Source organism: Alternaria postmessia, assembly GCF_024291825.1.
Source record: "Alternaria postmessia strain BMP 2775 chromosome Unknown scaffold_201, whole genome shotgun sequence".
In the NCBI taxonomy this organism is placed as follows: Eukaryota; Fungi; Ascomycota; class Dothideomycetes; order Pleosporales; family Pleosporaceae; genus Alternaria; species Alternaria postmessia.
In genome coordinates this window covers 9,355-25,037 of record NW_026260274.1, presented here as the reverse complement: position 1 = coordinate 25,037, position 15,683 = coordinate 9,355, and the positions used below count along the sequence as shown (strand labels likewise).

Sequence of the window (15,683 nt, the reverse complement as noted above, 5' to 3'; positions counted from 1 at the left end):
GATGGCACGTCACGTGATCCCAGGCCCCGCCTTGGATCAGCGACCTTCCATCGCGGCTATCCCGATGGTCTTCCTTCCTGCGGCCTGCATAACAAAAGGAAGCAACTCCTTGTTACCTTGTAACAAGCTGTTATAGCTTTTAGTTTAGTTAATAGAATAGCAGCAGCTAAACCTACTTATACTAACTTTACTAAAATATTAAGAGATAAGAGCTATAAGTAGTTTAGGTAAATAACTAAAATTCTGTTATAAACCTCCTTTTTAAGTATCTAAAGCTTAATAATCTTTAAAATCAAAACTTTAGCTTAAGTATTACTAGATCTTTTTAAATATTGTTATTTAAGGCAGCTAATTATATAAAGCATTATAACACACGTACGTACTATCTTTACTAGAGTATTGTATATAAATAGTAATTTTTCTAACATAATAATAACAAAAGATTTATTTAACGCAATAAGGTTCTAGTTAAAGCTTTTAATTTTGTTATAAAGAGTAAACCATCAGACGGCATGCCTGCATCAGGAAAGATATGTACCCCATTTGGGTAATCCGGGCCTCGCGTCCAGCTTTCGCGCTACGCCCAAACAGGAGACTTGTCTTCGACCACTGTCTTAAAAGGCCTACCTTCACCGTTATTTTCCATCCTCTCGTTTCCCGTTACTCTCTACTCTCATCCCTTTCATCTGTGGCCCCTGGCTTGCGCCCAGCCATCACTCCGTTTCCACTTTACTCAACTATTCTCCATATGGCAATTCCCTCAAACTCAGCTGCCTGCCTTCAAGAGTTAGCTCACGTTGCTACGGTGCTCATATTCCTCTCCACAGGTCGTCCCTGTCAGATCTATACGATCCTAGTACAAGCTGGTCGCTCTGACTCTCACACATACTGATGTCTCCCAGACCACATATTTCTAAACTTCTATACGCAGCATAGCACAGTGCCATAGGAACAAATTCACAAGCGCGATACCTCTCCTACTGCTTGCACCTAGGCGTTAGTACCGACTTGCACACTAGCCCCACCTGAACTACATCCGCGATCGAAAGAGGAATGCTCGTCTGTCGCCCAGTCCAGCGCCTCACATTTTCGACTGATCGGCCCATTTGCCCCTTGCTTCTCGTCGGAATCACCGGACCATTGTTGTCTCTGCAACGCACTGTTCACTGTATGATGTCTCATGCCGTGGTCTCAGCTTCAGTCACTTCGCACCTTGCTCCTTCTGGTGAAAACGTCCTCCAATTTGCCTGATCAGGACACGACATGCCCAAACAGGCTTTTCTCTCGGACACGATACCTCACTCACATCAGGCACTAGTTCCGCACTCGGGGCTTTGCGATCCTCCACCATCAGTAGCGGGTCTGCATTGCCTGCAGTATCGCAGGGTTGCAGTGCAACGTAACAGACGGAGATCAGGAGACAACCAGCTCGCGGCTCGGCATTACCACTGGCGTAGGAATGCAGAGATGGACTGCACCGCGCCAACATTCTGCTTCGGCCGGATACAGCTTCCAGTCAACGGTGCTCATGTCTCAGCTCTGGCCACGTAGTATCACCTCCTCCAACCTTCGGTCCTTCTGCAACGTACGCTGGCCATTGTGAGCTCACCTAATCGTGCTCTACTGGAGCTGGGCGCGTTGACGATGACGCGGTCGAGCACTATCTGCCTTGGTTGTGACCCTGCAATGTGGCCAGCGAAGGCTGTTTGCATATACGCTTGCGTTTAGCTTGCAATCAGTAGCTCAGCATCAGCATTGGACACCTTGAGCTGTGCCGAATGAGCAGAGCCTTCTCCACCACATTTGGTACCAAGGGTGGAGCTTTTCCGGTGAATGGCTTTCATTCTCGTGTCTTGGTTCTGGTATCCTGACGTTGTTCCTCACGCTCTTTCGGTCGAATAGACATCACGGCTACCCCCTTTGGTGTAGTTGGCCCTTCCAGAACTGGGCCCGTTCAGAGAGCCATGCATACCATTAGAAGTCTCTGCAGCAACAGTCGAGTCAAGAGTCAGATATGGTTAGATGAAGATGACGGCTTTGGAGACACCGAGAATGACACAATACAATCGATCTAGTGCCAAAATGTAGATGTCCTCTCCCCTGAACACGCCGCCAGTGAGATAAGTGGTTTCTTATTTAAAGTCTTGGATAAGACGCTCTCTGCTCAATTCGAGTCCATCAGATCCAGTAAAATCTTACAATGGCTACCTTTACTTCAGTTGCTCAGCCCACTTCATATAGGTTCAAACATTTCGAACCTACGTCGCTCAAACGTACTCAATCGAAGCCCAAGGCTAAGGCGACAAAGCATACTCTTCACAGAGATTGTGGAGAGGTAGTAAGTCAATCTTCTGGATCATTTTATCAAGGTAACGCTCACTTCCCAATCATATAAGCGAGCCGTTCCAGACTGAGTCGTATCCAGGAAGGGAAAGCGACTTTTCCACTTTTCCTCAACAGATATCACGGGTTCAGACGGCGGACTGTCTCGAACACAATGAGGACATAAACTCAGAGATGTACGATCTGTTTGGAGCAGACCATGAAACCAGCACTCTTGGATTCGCAATTGGCGATAGTGATCACCAGTTTTCCCATGAACTGTGTGACGGGGGAGAGAAAAGCCGCGAAACATTGTATTTGACCTTGAACGATTCATCCAATGGAAGCACTTCAGGTAAGTACTTCAGTAGACTGTGGTGGTGACTACACTGATTTCAAATAGACTGTTATTCAGTTGGGGAGAATGACGCGATTAGAGATCACCACAGGGCTACAGCATTACAGCGTAGCAGCGGGACCTCGGATTATCAGGATAAGAGCTGCTATCTGACTACTGCCAATGGAGGGGATCTTGCTGAACAGCGCGATGATCTTAATGCAGCCGTAAGGTACGCTTTCTCCGCAAAGGATGTTGAAAGTACTTATCATGGTGAGTAAAATGGCCCCATCGATACATGGAACTGTGCTGAAACCGTCAAAGTTGGACCACCAGTGGAGAGCGAAACGTTTTTCGGCGTCGCTAGTGTGGTAAAAGGTCCTCCGACGCCGCGAAAACGTTCGCATCGATCTTCGATCGCTGACGCGGCAACGACTATTCTGGAAGCAGTGCCGGATATTGTATCGCATCCAGAGCCTGAGAATCTCCATTCAGCGAAGCGGCGAAGGATGGCTGAGCGACAGGCACAGAGCTCCATAACCGGATCAACGTATACGCCTAAGCCACCGCCTCTGCTGGATCCTAGTCACCAAGCTTCTTGTCTCAGTACCAGTGATGGTCCTATTGTTAGCTCTCCAGGTGCCGATGACAGAGAACATGGTACCATAAGCCTAGCCCTGTCTTCAACCAACCACCACGATGTAGAAGATGGCGATGGTGCTTATGTTCAGGGAGCAGTCGAGGAGCAGTCACAGACAAAAAGTTCCATCACTCCTTTCCAAGAAATTCTATTTGAACAAGACGTTCGTGGAGAATCCAACAGGCGTGTGATAAGTAGACAAGGCAGCGGAAGCGAAGTCGGGGAAACCTTCGAAGATGAACACAGCTATGACGAGTCAAGCATTATCCGTCCATCGAGATCACAACGGCCTAGGCGTAAGATTTGGACACCCGCGATGGCACGCAAGCCATCAAACACTTCTCCTAAGCCATTGGACTACGACACAGTACCTGCGAGGCTATCACAGCGAGTAAAGTTGAGCCAACCACAAAGAAAGCCGGTACCGGGACGACGCAATACCGACGAAAGGCCTCGAACTTGCTTCCTAGAATCAGATACACCAGGCACAACGGCTGACCATGGAACCGACATCCACTATGGTTGCGACCTTGGCATGTCTGGTCAGATAACTGATCTAACACTCTGCACTATTCCAAATGGCTCTTCAGTCGTGACGGCGATGTTACGTCCCCATAAATCGGATAGTTACCTCGACGTGGTAGCCCTAGGTCGCAAGGTCCTTGGCGAACAAGGAAACGTCATCCGTATGACCCAGATGTCGTCCGATTCATGGGTGCTGCTAGGGTATCGGTGTAATGATAGTAGTCTAAACCCTTGCAATCGCCGAAGCCCGAATGCAGAGTGGATTAACGGTCTTCATAATGACGCTGCTACCTATAAAATGGATCACTCAGACAATGACGACAACGATCACGATTGCGACGAAGAGAACGAACATGAGGAGCAGTTTACAGACAGATACAGCCAACGAATACGCAAGTTGTGGCTAGAGTCGGAGGAACTACTTCTACTCTCGTTGAAGGATGAACAGGGTATGGACTGGGAAGAGGTGTGTGAACGCTTCCCTGGTCGGTCGCTTGGTGCAATAAAACTGCGCTACTACACGTTACGGAAGAGAGGTTAGTGAAGCTACTGCGGTTTTTCGAACTTAGAAAGCACCAAATATATTCCTGATTGCATTTGCTTTCTTGCGCCAGACCTCAGGGTGATCGATCGCAAAGTAGTCCTAGTCATCACCAGTCCATATGCTTGACGCATTCGAGCATTTGTAGCCCTTCAAACCCTTCCACACACCAGAAACACCCTAGAATTAGCTTTTCTTGAATCAATCTATAGAAAAAACACCATGCTGACACTCTTGAATAGTATCGAGCGTTTGGGACACGATAACGGCAAGGGGACTTGCGTATGAGCGCTCAGTCTTTCCCTTCATACAGTACTTTGCAAAACCGCCCTCATCCTTTGGTCAAGCGACGTTTCTGCGGAATCCCTGTTAGGCTAGGATACCCCTTACTAGGGTTTCTCGGTCATACGGGATGGACGTTAGTAGAGTACCGAAATTGGCTAGCTCTAAGTAAGCTAGCTCCCAGTCACAAGCCACTCCTGTATATAAAACAGGTCCAATTAATGCAATCCTATGCCCTTAACACACAATACTAATTTACACTGTGTTACTGTTCGCTACCCTAGTTGTACGTTTTGTCTTCTTTAAGGAGCATCTCTTCAAGCGTACATTGTAAATAAGTCGACTCCCTCGGCCTCCCACCATTCTAAGGCTGCTAAAGATGACTTAAGATCGGGGTGACTGGCTTTTAACACTCGCTGACGCTGCTGCATACACTGCCTCATCAAGACAATAGCCTCTGCACTCCGATCTTGTGCTTTCCACGTGAAGGCTAGGTTGGCCATACTGGTCAGCGTGTCGGGATGGTCCGCTCCTAGCTTCGTCTTGCGCTTCTCTATCACTTGCACTTCCAGCTTCTCCGCATCGTCCCATCGGCCTTGCTTCCTGTATGTCGACGCTAGGTTGGCCATACTGGTCAGCGTGTCGGGATGGTCCGTTCCCAGCTTCGTCTTGCTCGTCTCCATCACTTGCACAAACAGCTTCTCCGCATCGTCCCATCGGCCTTGGCTCCAAAATGTCGACGCTAGGTTGTTCATGCTAGCTAAAGTATCAGGATGGTCCGCTCCCAGCCTCGTCTTGCTCGTCTCTATCACTTGCACTTCCAGCTTCACCGCATCGTCCCATCGGCCTTGGTTCCTGTATGTCGACGCTAGGTTGTTCATGCTGATCAGCGTGTGGGGATGGTTAGCTCCTAGCTTCATCTTGCTCGTCTCCATCACTTGCACAAACAGCTTCTCCGCATCGTCCCATCGGCCTTGGCTCCAAAATGTCGACGCTAGGTTGTTCATGCTGATCAGCGTGTCGGGATGGTCGGCTCCCAGCCTCGTCTTGCTCGTCTTCATTAGTTGCACAAACAGCTTCTCCGCATCGTCCCATCGGCCTTGGTTCCTGTATGTCGACGCTAGGTTGGCCATACTAGTCAGCGTGTCGGGATGGTCCGTTCCCAGCTTCGTCTTGCACGTCTCCATCACCTGCAACTGCAGCTCTTCAGCCTCCTTCCACCGCCCCTCGTCGAAGTACACCGTGCTGACTGTACGCCATACAAAGACTCTTTTCTTCTCTTTTATCTCTAACTCATCCAGATACGTCTTCCCTACTGTAGGAACATGTGCAACTAGTTCCCTTCGGAACTGAGGTCGAGCTTTCTCCCCAGACAGCTGGGTGCATGCTGCTAATACAGTTATGAGATGCCACTTCTCCCACGGCTGCTCCTCCTCGTACTTTTTCGCTCGCCACTGCACCAGCCCGTGCATTAATACACCTGGCCACTCCCCCCCAGTGCGTTGCAAGAGGCTGTACCGAACGAGTCGATCTCGGGTCTGTTTATAGTAGTAGTCGTCCCATTCTTCCATTTCTACTGCGAGGGCTTTGCTGAGCCAGCTCGGTAGCGCTGCTGCCCCATCGTACAGCGCATCACGGCTATCTAACACTCTAGAGCTAGCGAGCCGAAACAGTTCGTCTTGTACGATTGCGCCTCTAAACTGAGCCAGGAAGTGAAGCAGCAAACGTGCTGGTAGATCCGAAGAGGAATCCTCGAGCACCTCCAATGCTTCAATCTTCTCAAGCGTCGTGTCCCACACCGTCCACACCGTCTTCTCGCTCGCTAAGAGCCCGCGTGAGTCTTCACTTCGCAGTAGACTGTCTTTGTGGCGGGTGTACCTCTGTAGATACCGTCGCAGAGCTTGCTCTGGGTCGGTATCATCATTGCTGATGTAAGCTCCAGCAAGGTCAATAGCAAGGGCTAAGTACCCAAGCTGCTCTGCCACCTTGTCGCATTCGTGTATGACGTCTGCTGTGACCAGATCAGGGTCTAGTTGAAGGTGATGAAGAAGAAGCGTTCGTGCTTCCAGCCGCTCCATCGTGTCCACGCGCACTGCTTCGCAGCCTCCATCTACTAGTTTCCGGGCGTGGCTGTCCTGGCTAGTGATGACAATACTCCCTCGATCTCCTCTCGGTATTACTCTCTTGATCCCCGAGGAAAAATCGTCAGCGTTATCTATGACTACCAGCCAGGCGTCGTCTGTCTTCTTCCGGTTCTCCAGCCACCGGAGTACCGCCTGCACGGTCGGCGAGTCCACGAGGCTGGTGCTCTGCGCCTGTCTAGGAGATACCTGGAGCTGCAGCTCGCCAGCGCATCGCTCGTAGCTCGACAGCACCGACTCCTTGTCCTTGGCATCGATCCAGAAGATCGGGCTGTACTTGTCCTTGTAGTCTTCGATGTACTTCAGCGCCAACTGCGTCTTGCCTGTGCCGCCAAGCCCGTAGATAGCCAGCGCGTACGGAACGATAGCTTTTTCGTGGCGCACGCGCAGACCTTCAACGACTGCAGTAGACAGCTTTTGCCGCTCTGTGTACGTCTCTGCCGTGCTGACAGGGACTGAGTAGAGCCGGCGCTGCTTTTGCGCTGCAATAGGCTCAATTAGGCTAAGAAGCTTTCTAACAATACTCTTATAGCTCTCGTTGTCCTTTGACTTGAACTTGTTCAGACCGTAGTGGTCGACAGGAAGGCCAATATTCTCTACTCGGCTGTATATTGCTGACTGCTCTCGAACACACTGCATCGGCATTAGCGTCAGTTCCTCTAGCCCGCGGTCAATCACTTACAAATTCTTCCCACAGCCAGAACCACACCTTGAAAAGTCGCGTCTTGCGCTGCTCGAAGAAGTTGACTACCTGCAGCTGCTCGCTCCTTGCACTTTCAAACTCTTCATGCAAATCTTGTAGAGGAAGCGTGTCGTACGCTACTTCTTGCAGAAGCAACGGGTTCGATCCGAGCGGCTGCAGCGCTCGTGCGGCGAGGCTGCCCCATGTGCTGAAGCTCGATCCTCGGTGCGGCGTGCCTAAAAAAACAACACCTCTCACGTGTTCAGCGACGTGGGTGAAGGCTTGGCCCCGGCTACCTAGGATGAGTGCCTGCTACAGTCAGCTGTTGTTGTGCATGTGCTAACAAGCGCTGCGCAGGAGTTGAACAAGAAGTTCTTTGCGCAGCTGAAATTCGCTATACCTGCTTAACGACAAGACCTCCGTAACTGTGGCCGACAAAAATAAGACCGCGCGTTTGCTCCTAGGGGACACAAGCGTCAGCAATCTACTCTAGCGGGGTTCAACACGCACACCCACCTCCCCCGTCCGCCGGATCTGCGAGCACGTGTCGTCGAGCAGGCCCCTTCCGAGCCTCCATAGGCGCGTCTGCACAGCATCTCTCTTCCAGTACGAGTCGTAGTTGTAGAAGAAGACTCGGATCTCCTTGTGGAACGCCGCGGGAATGTCGTGCGGAAGGAAATCGCTAACCCAGTTGTTGCCCTTCGGTCCCCACGTCGTGTCGGGGTTCGAGCCGAGGCCGTGTACGAAGACGATGCTGGTCGCCAGTCAGTATGTCTTCCAAGTCGCTGAGCTGCGCAGACTTGCTCGATCCCATGAGCGCGTGCGGGTTTGTCGTGCGGGCTGAGCGCGTCAGCTCTATCGAAGCCAGACGCGCTTCGAGGCGCCTCATCCGCTTGCAGTCGTGACGGGATCCTCTTCGTTAGCTGGTCGTAGAGCACGGCTACTAACGTGATAAAGATGCAGAGTCGTAGCTTGGTTGTTGTCAGGTTCATCCTCCTACCTAGCGCCCGTGCGGCCCGGTCAGAGCCCCAAGTACCGTGGGGCTGCTCTAGGTTAGCGCAGGGGAAGCAGGCGCGGGTCGATCGTAGGCTTTCTAACCAGGCTGCTCAGACAAAGTCGTCTCTTACAGCGCAGAAGTAGAGGGGCGGAGCAGGCAGAAGTAAGAGTGGTAGCAGCAGTAGTCTACTGCGTTTAAGGCGACGAGGCGGCGCCGGCGCCTTGTCTAGACGCTGGGCTGAGGCCGGCTGAGACAGGCTGCAGCGAGCTGCGACAGCGATCGTGGCTGTGGCAGCTGAACACATGTCGCCCGCAGCTCAACACGTATGTTAATTGGAGACTTAATTGTCTCTAAGCACACCTGTCCCTTTAGCTTCTACATTGATCTCGCACTGTAAGAACCAAACGTTACAGCGCCGCAATCTCCCATGGATGCCTTGTCTTCGCCTTTATCGCCCTTCCCTTTGTCAAAAGCTCTCTCAAACGATCGTTTGAAAACGCCCAGCCAGGAACATGTCTCCCAACCGTGGCCTTCGTCTTCATCTGATGAGGCAAACAGATCCATAAGCCATGTCCCCGGCGAGCCTGGTACAGATCTTACTCGAGCCAGCGTTCGCGACTTCTTAACCTCGGAGCTCAACACACCAGTCCTCGATCAGCTATATAACCATCTCTGGTGCGTTGCGCGGAAGTCCGGCAAGAGCATCGATCCGATAAACAGGCAGAGGATGAAGCTAAGAGAGATTGTTGCTACAGAAGACGCTTCCCTGCATCTGGTATGGCATCGCGATAGGATTTACATCAAGCCCATGCCACTATGTCTGCTCAATCACGACTTCTGGACAACCTTCCTTGCGTTGCCAGTCACAGACACTGCTCCCGACCAGCCTGCCTCCACACGATCACAATCTCCTCTAGAGCCCGGCTTCGACCGGAGAATCGCACTGGGCTTCATGCGCTCGTACGCACTGCTCGTACGCCATCACGTGGACTTCGTCCTTGCGCACGATGCTCACCTCTTTCCAGTCCGATTCAAGTGGGCGGAATGGTCCGGGTTCATCGCCCATTTTCGACGACTTGAGGATGAGGATGTCGCGCCGCGGTATCACTACGGTCAACTCCGTCTTTCGCGCTTGAACTGGGCAGTCCGTCTATTTCGCCCGTCTTTTGCGCAGACAAAGTGGTTCTATGCGATCCCTTATTGGTCGACAGGGATGTACGTAGAACGTTCAATCGCGCCGATATTTTTCGGATTCGCCAGTCTCTCTTTGGTGCTGTCATCTATGCAAGTCTTGCTAGCAGTCCCAGATGATGAATTGGGCTGGAGTCGCGTTGACGCCTCTTCACTTTTCGCAATGAAACGGGCGTTCTGGGTGTTCTCCATCATGGTCTTACTGCTTTCTGGTTTGATGTGGGCATTAATGTTTGCTGTCCCGGCAGGCGTTTTGATCTGGCAAATGACGTGGGGCTTTCAAAATAGAGGAAAAACCGACAGGCAAGATCCGACGTCGACCAGCCAAACAATTGGTGCTAAGGTCTAATGTCAATCCAAGCGTGCCGGGACGCCCGGTGTAACGGGACGCTTTTTCTTCCGGACCCTCGGGTAGTTCCTAATTAACTTGTTCTATAAGTATCTTGACATAAGAATGCCCGCTGAGGTTGCGATCCCCACTCCGTTTTAGCGAAACCTACTGGCTTCGTCTCGGATAAGCTCTAATCTTGTGACACATTTACAACTTTTGTCACGCACTAGGATTTTTGACGACGCTTATAGTCTCGAGAGCATGGCAGCAAAAATCTCATCACGAATAGATCTTCGTTAATTGTATTAGTGATATGACGGAATGCAACTTGGTGGTGTCGATGAACCTCAGGTATGCGCAATACCTTCACTTTCAAGCCCAGGATAATCTATCTACAGAACCTTCCCGCAGTTGTGGTTTCATTCTTAGCGGTACTTCTGTCAGAGCACTCTAGCTTAGTGCACTAAGCAGGAGGGCTCCGCTGTGCTTGATGTGCCCTGCTCTTTCGTGTCTATCATTCTGCCATTCGGCAGGCACGGTTCCTTATCAGTCCATGGGAGAAAAGATAGTCCAATCTCCTTATCTAATCACTTGTCGGCACGATGAGTCCACGCCAGATCCGATTGATGTAAAAGGAGAGATGACACAGCAACTGTGTAGCGGTGCAGGCCTAGTATAGATTAGTTTCTGTGATGAACGTAGGCGAAAGCTTACAATGAACACGCCTTGCCGGAGCTCCGCCGAATTGTCTCTGCCTGCAAGTGAGAGACCGGAGACAATGATTGCGCCAGACAATTGAATCAACGAAGCAACTGCATTCGATAAGATAAGAGTATGCAGGAGGCGCACATAGTTCTCGATTCGCTGCTCAGATCCTGAGTTGTTATGGACGTTCAGTTGCTTCAGCGAGAGTACGAGAGACACAAGTGACGCGGCAGCGAAACGAGCAAGCAATGCCGACTCATACGCAGATAACACCGTTTTGCCTCTGCTTACAATTAGATGACTTCAACCGAAGATGTAGTTAACTTACTTAACTGCGGAAACAATATCGAGTATAGTTGTTGACGCCATCAGATGCACAGCCCATATAGCCCATGGAGGAGAAAGGAAGTTTCGCAACAACAGAGTGAGCTAGAATTCTGTTAGCAGAAGAACAAAAATCCACGCAAGCAGATTGTCTAACGTTGTGGCTGTTGAGAATTTGGAGATTACACATAAGAAATCCATCGAGCCAGTGGTATATCTCTTTCCCAGAATAGGGTACAGTCGCGATTGCAACGATGCCACCGATTCCCAGGCTTATCGAAATGATACCAACGATAATTTCCGCAACCTTTTCCCATCGGTAGTCGTACTCGTGACTGTAGGGGCTAGCTCCAAGGCTTCTGACCTCAAGGTACGTGAGCACACTGGTCAGGATAAGTCCGACTGAGAAACAGACTGCAAGGGCGACAAGTATGGAAAGTGACATCTTGGAGTGAATCAGTGCAGTAAGAAAAATGAGGGGGTACCGCCTTTTTCAACTGCTCCATTCTTCGCTCCAAAAGGGCCTGTCGGATATGCACCACCGTAAACCGGTTCCCGATAGTGGAGACTGCGCGGAGCGAGTGACATGATGAGTTTAATGCTGAACAAGTGCATTCAATTGTTCCAGGAGACCCACACACTTCTGCAGCACTTGGATTCGCGCACCAATAGTATATAGCTTGAAGAGCTCGTGATGTCCATAGGTACCGACACTGTAAGGGGTAAGGGCAATAGTGAGACTAGAAACACGCTCATACAACCCTCTTCATAGTGTATAATCGACACTGGCACTTGCCGTCAAGGTCTCGACCGTGGTCTTTAGCAATGCCATTTGGCTTTACTCTTCGCATCAATATGTCAGGGTCAAAGGCCCAAAAGGCGGAGGGTTGCAGTGATGGAGAGACGAGTGAGCTACGCTGTAGAGATCCAAGTCCATATTGGGAAAGCTGCAGGGCTCTTCATACACGACTTCATTTGAGGTCTCTACTGAAATACAGCATACGATGATCTGGTACGGACCTGATCGCTTACAAGAGGTTAAACGACTGTCGGTTCTCGAGGAACTCCCCTATCGAATAACATCCTCGTGTATGAAACAGAGATTCTTTCTTATTTCATCTTGTTCATGGTTGATCAATCACATGATTTGAGACTGTATGCGGACAATGCACAATACCCAATTGAGGACACTAAGTTGATTTACTTGTACACAGCCGTCTTGGCAATGAAGGTAGTTTGATCAATATTACGAACGAGATGCAAATTTAGTTTAAGTGCGCGGATTCGGAAGATTTGCCGATCCTCTGGCACCGGAATCATGCAGTTTGCTAGACTAAGTCTTCTCGTTTAATATGTTCTCTATGTTCTCAAAAGCTCCAAATGAAGTATCTCCTGCCTCGGAAATGTTTGGTGATAGGTGCAGGGAAGTGTGTTCCCAATCACTTTCTGGCCCAGCCTTGCTTTCACATAGACTACCTACCCCCAGATAGCCACCCGAATGAAGAGAGTTTTGTAGTGGACCAAGCGGTGGCAAGGAACATCTGTCCGACGAGTCGTATCTGAAATGTAACGCTGGCGATGGCTGCGCGTGGTCTGAGACAAAGCACTGAGTGAGGGCCGACCAGCAATGGTAGGGTTCTGAGGTATTGCTCAAAGTGGATGGTGTGCGAAAGTCAATGTCTGCTAGAGCTATTGTACTTCCTTGGTTCGGATACTGAGCTGTGATGAAGGTCAGAGGTGTACTCTCTATTCAAAGTTAGAAATTTACTCTGAAATCGTACCATGTTTTACCGCTTCTACCTCCGCTAATGCGTGTCGCAGCTGTTCCTGTAGCGAAACATTTTCTTGTTTGAGCTTTGTACTCTGAAGTTGTTAAGGGGAAAGTCTGCCGCTGGAGATCTGATTTCGAACCTGGCGCTGAAGGACACCGATCTGATCTTTCACTCTCTGGCGCGACTTTCGCTGACTATCTCGATTTTTCTTCCTCTTCTGCGCGAGTTGAGTGGCAGTGTCATTCATGATACTCTGCAGGCCTGTTTCCAACGACTGTCTTCCTCACTGGATACCTGGTAGGTATAATCGATTCGATTGAATAAAGTGGAAGAAGTGAGAAGTAAAAGTCCCTTATAGTCATTATCGAAATGGCAGCAATTTGAAGTTAAAAAAAGCATGCATCAAGAAGCTTCTGTCGATGAAAAACGAAGGCACTTAAGACAAGAGAAGATACATGTGTTTCATAGACGACAGCCCCACTACCACACTTTCCGGAGCATGTATTTCATCAAGTTTCGATTCGTGATCCAATTCCTTCCCTTTACAGACCTCTCAAAACCCCTCTAGCTATCCGCGGCTCGCGTCTGCCCAGTGGTTGCCTTTGCCTCCTCTCTACCCAATCCTCCTTTACCACTCATAGTGTCCCACATCCAGAAAGATAACCACACACAATATCCTAGGAGGAATGCCAATTGGGAGCTGATCAAGGCAGTTCTCCATTGATTGTTCTTCCCAGAGTACCATAGTACCAAGCCGAATAGATATTCCACGATAGCAAAGTCCAACAAGACCAACGGGGTCCACGCTATCGCCAAATCCTTTCGCGTCGCTGATTCTCGGCCCTCGAATTTAAAAAGAAGCATTGTTGAGGTCATGACCGACGTCACAGAACCTAGCGCTGAGCTACAGAGTAGTCCTTCTGCGGCACGAACAAGGCTTGATTGTGTCGGATGAAACTCATCGAAGGTCAGCACAGCTAGCGATAATCCAGCCAGTAACGCGGAGACAACATTCAACGTCTTATAAAATCGTTGAAGCCGCTGGAAAACCAGGAATGCGCGGACATCGAGATTCTTGTTCACTGTGTTCAGTTAAATGACTAGAGTACAAGCAGGGCAAGTGATTTTTGCTTACGCTTAAGCTTATGTAGAGCTTTGTACATTGTAAATGGATGGCTGGACGATGACCTGAGATCGCTTGGATCGAGAGTGTAGTTTGTGATGGGCGGTATCCGTTTGTTATCCCTGTGGAGCAACGATGAAAAGATACATGTGCCTAGACCACAAGATGCACATACGTGGTGCGAAAGCTCCAAGGCGCGCTGATGTGGAAATAGCGGTTGGCGGGGTCTGTTAGCGCTTGCTTGGGCCCTCGAGAGCTACAGTAGGGCGGTCCCGCAACTCACCGGGTGGCAGGTAGAACGCAGCGCTCACCGGGCCGTTGACGGTACCCGCCTGGAAGCCGGCGTTAGCGTCACCAAACGAGATGGTGGAGGCCATGCGAATGTGATAGTAGTGTGTTGTGTTAGTTGGCTGTGGTGTTTGCGGCGAAGCCTCTGCTGTGCTTCACCCTGGCTGCTTGCGCCGCTGGCCTGCAGGCCACTCAGCCCCTCCTTGGCGACTCTGTGATGGTGAAACCCCAGGTTCTACGCTTCAGCTGAGAACCCGTCTTTCTCTCTTCTCCCTTTTGTAGCATATACTCTATAGTTGCCTCTCCGCTCGCCTGTTCTTGATTGCTGCCAAACACAAGATGACGGATCCTCTCAGCATCTGTGCCAGCGTCGTGAGCATTACTGTGCCAGCCTTGCACGGCGTACGCCTGCTCATAGAAGACCTGCAGCAGCTCAAGGAGGCTCCCAAAACTGTCAAGCGCCTATCAGAAGACGTGAAGTCTGTCGAAACGTCACTCAAACTGCTTCAAGGTGTCCAAGAGAGAGAATGGGATCTCCTTGGCGCAAGCGTACTGGACGAGTCGAAGACTACCATTGGCAGCTGCACGCAAGCATGCAGTCTCTTCAGAACTGACCTTCAGCGCTGGACTCGGCACTCAGAAGGCGGGAAACTGGCATGGCAGGATCGAACCAGCGTCGGGTTCTTGAAGCAAGGGCAGATCAAGGCTATGTCAGAGCAGCTTCGGAACTGCAAGCTCTCAATCAACTCAGTCGTAAGCATAGCGACATTGTGAGTGGCTATGCATCGAACACTCTAGAGCGATTTTCAGGCTGATCTTTCCTTGTAGGTATAGTTCTGTTCGCCATACCCATATAACGGAAGAGGTTAGAAAAAGCATGTCTCTAGTACAAGCGGAGGTGAAGGGCGCTGTTGCTGCAACGGACAAGCAGCTAGTGGTATTGGAGAGCAGGATGGAAGAGCTGGATCTCAGCAGCGATGATGATGATGAAGAGGCCGCCACTAGAAAAGGCAAAGCTGAGGCATTGCAGCAGTTGGAAGAAGAGCGCAAAGCGCTACAAGCATCACGCATGCTCTTAGATAAATTACTATCAAAAGCACAGGAAGAAGCTGTCGCCAAAGCCTCCGCGAAGAGCCCAGACAGTTCGACCACAGTGTCGAACCTGACGTTTGGTGATCAGAATTCAGGCCAACAAATCGGCGTCGCCTACAGCGGAGTTAACGCCAGTTTCGGAGGAAGATAAGTACATCACTTGTGTAGAACTATCCTTCATGAGGGAGTGATTAGTAGTAGGACTGATAGTATCGAAAATAGAAGAAGGTTATAGTTTCGTTCGAACATACTAAATGTCTACACTTCGTCGATCGTCCACCCAGAGTGCCGGAAATGACCATTCGCGCTCTGCTCCTTGCTCCCTACCTGGTCCACACATCGCTCTAAAAACATGTTAAAGACTTGGGCTGGGTTGTCCTCGTACGTGCG

General features: G+C 50.2%; 3 protein-coding genes across 3 annotated transcripts; 2 read left to right on the top strand and 1 right to left on the bottom strand.

Annotated features, from left to right (window-relative positions):
* Nucleotides 1-2,983: 2,983 nt before the first annotated feature.
* Nucleotides 2,984-4,365, top strand: J4E82_011434 (uncharacterized protein; the record flags this gene model as incomplete). Its single annotated transcript, XM_051737640.1, has 1 exon — nt 2,984-4,365. A coding segment is annotated over one exon (1,382 nt), but the record flags the coding sequence as incomplete, so codon positions are not given.
* Nucleotides 4,366-4,964: 599 nt separating this feature from the next.
* On the bottom strand, nt 4,965-7,433 carry J4E82_011433 (uncharacterized protein; the record flags this gene model as incomplete). Its single annotated transcript, XM_051737639.1, has 1 exon — nt 4,965-7,433. The coding sequence occupies one exon, from the start codon at nt 7,431-7,433 to the stop codon at nt 4,965-4,967; it is 2,469 nt and encodes an 822-aa protein (XP_051582602.1).
* A 7,107-nt stretch (nt 7,434-14,540) lies between these two features.
* On the top strand, nt 14,541-15,444 carry J4E82_011432 (uncharacterized protein; the record flags this gene model as incomplete). The annotated part of the gene is made up of 2 exons (XM_051737638.1): nt 14,541-14,971; nt 15,072-15,444. The coding sequence occupies 2 exons, from the start codon at nt 14,541-14,543 to the stop codon at nt 15,442-15,444; spliced, it is 804 nt and encodes a 267-aa protein (XP_051582601.1).
* Nucleotides 15,445-15,683: the final 239 nt, after the last annotated feature.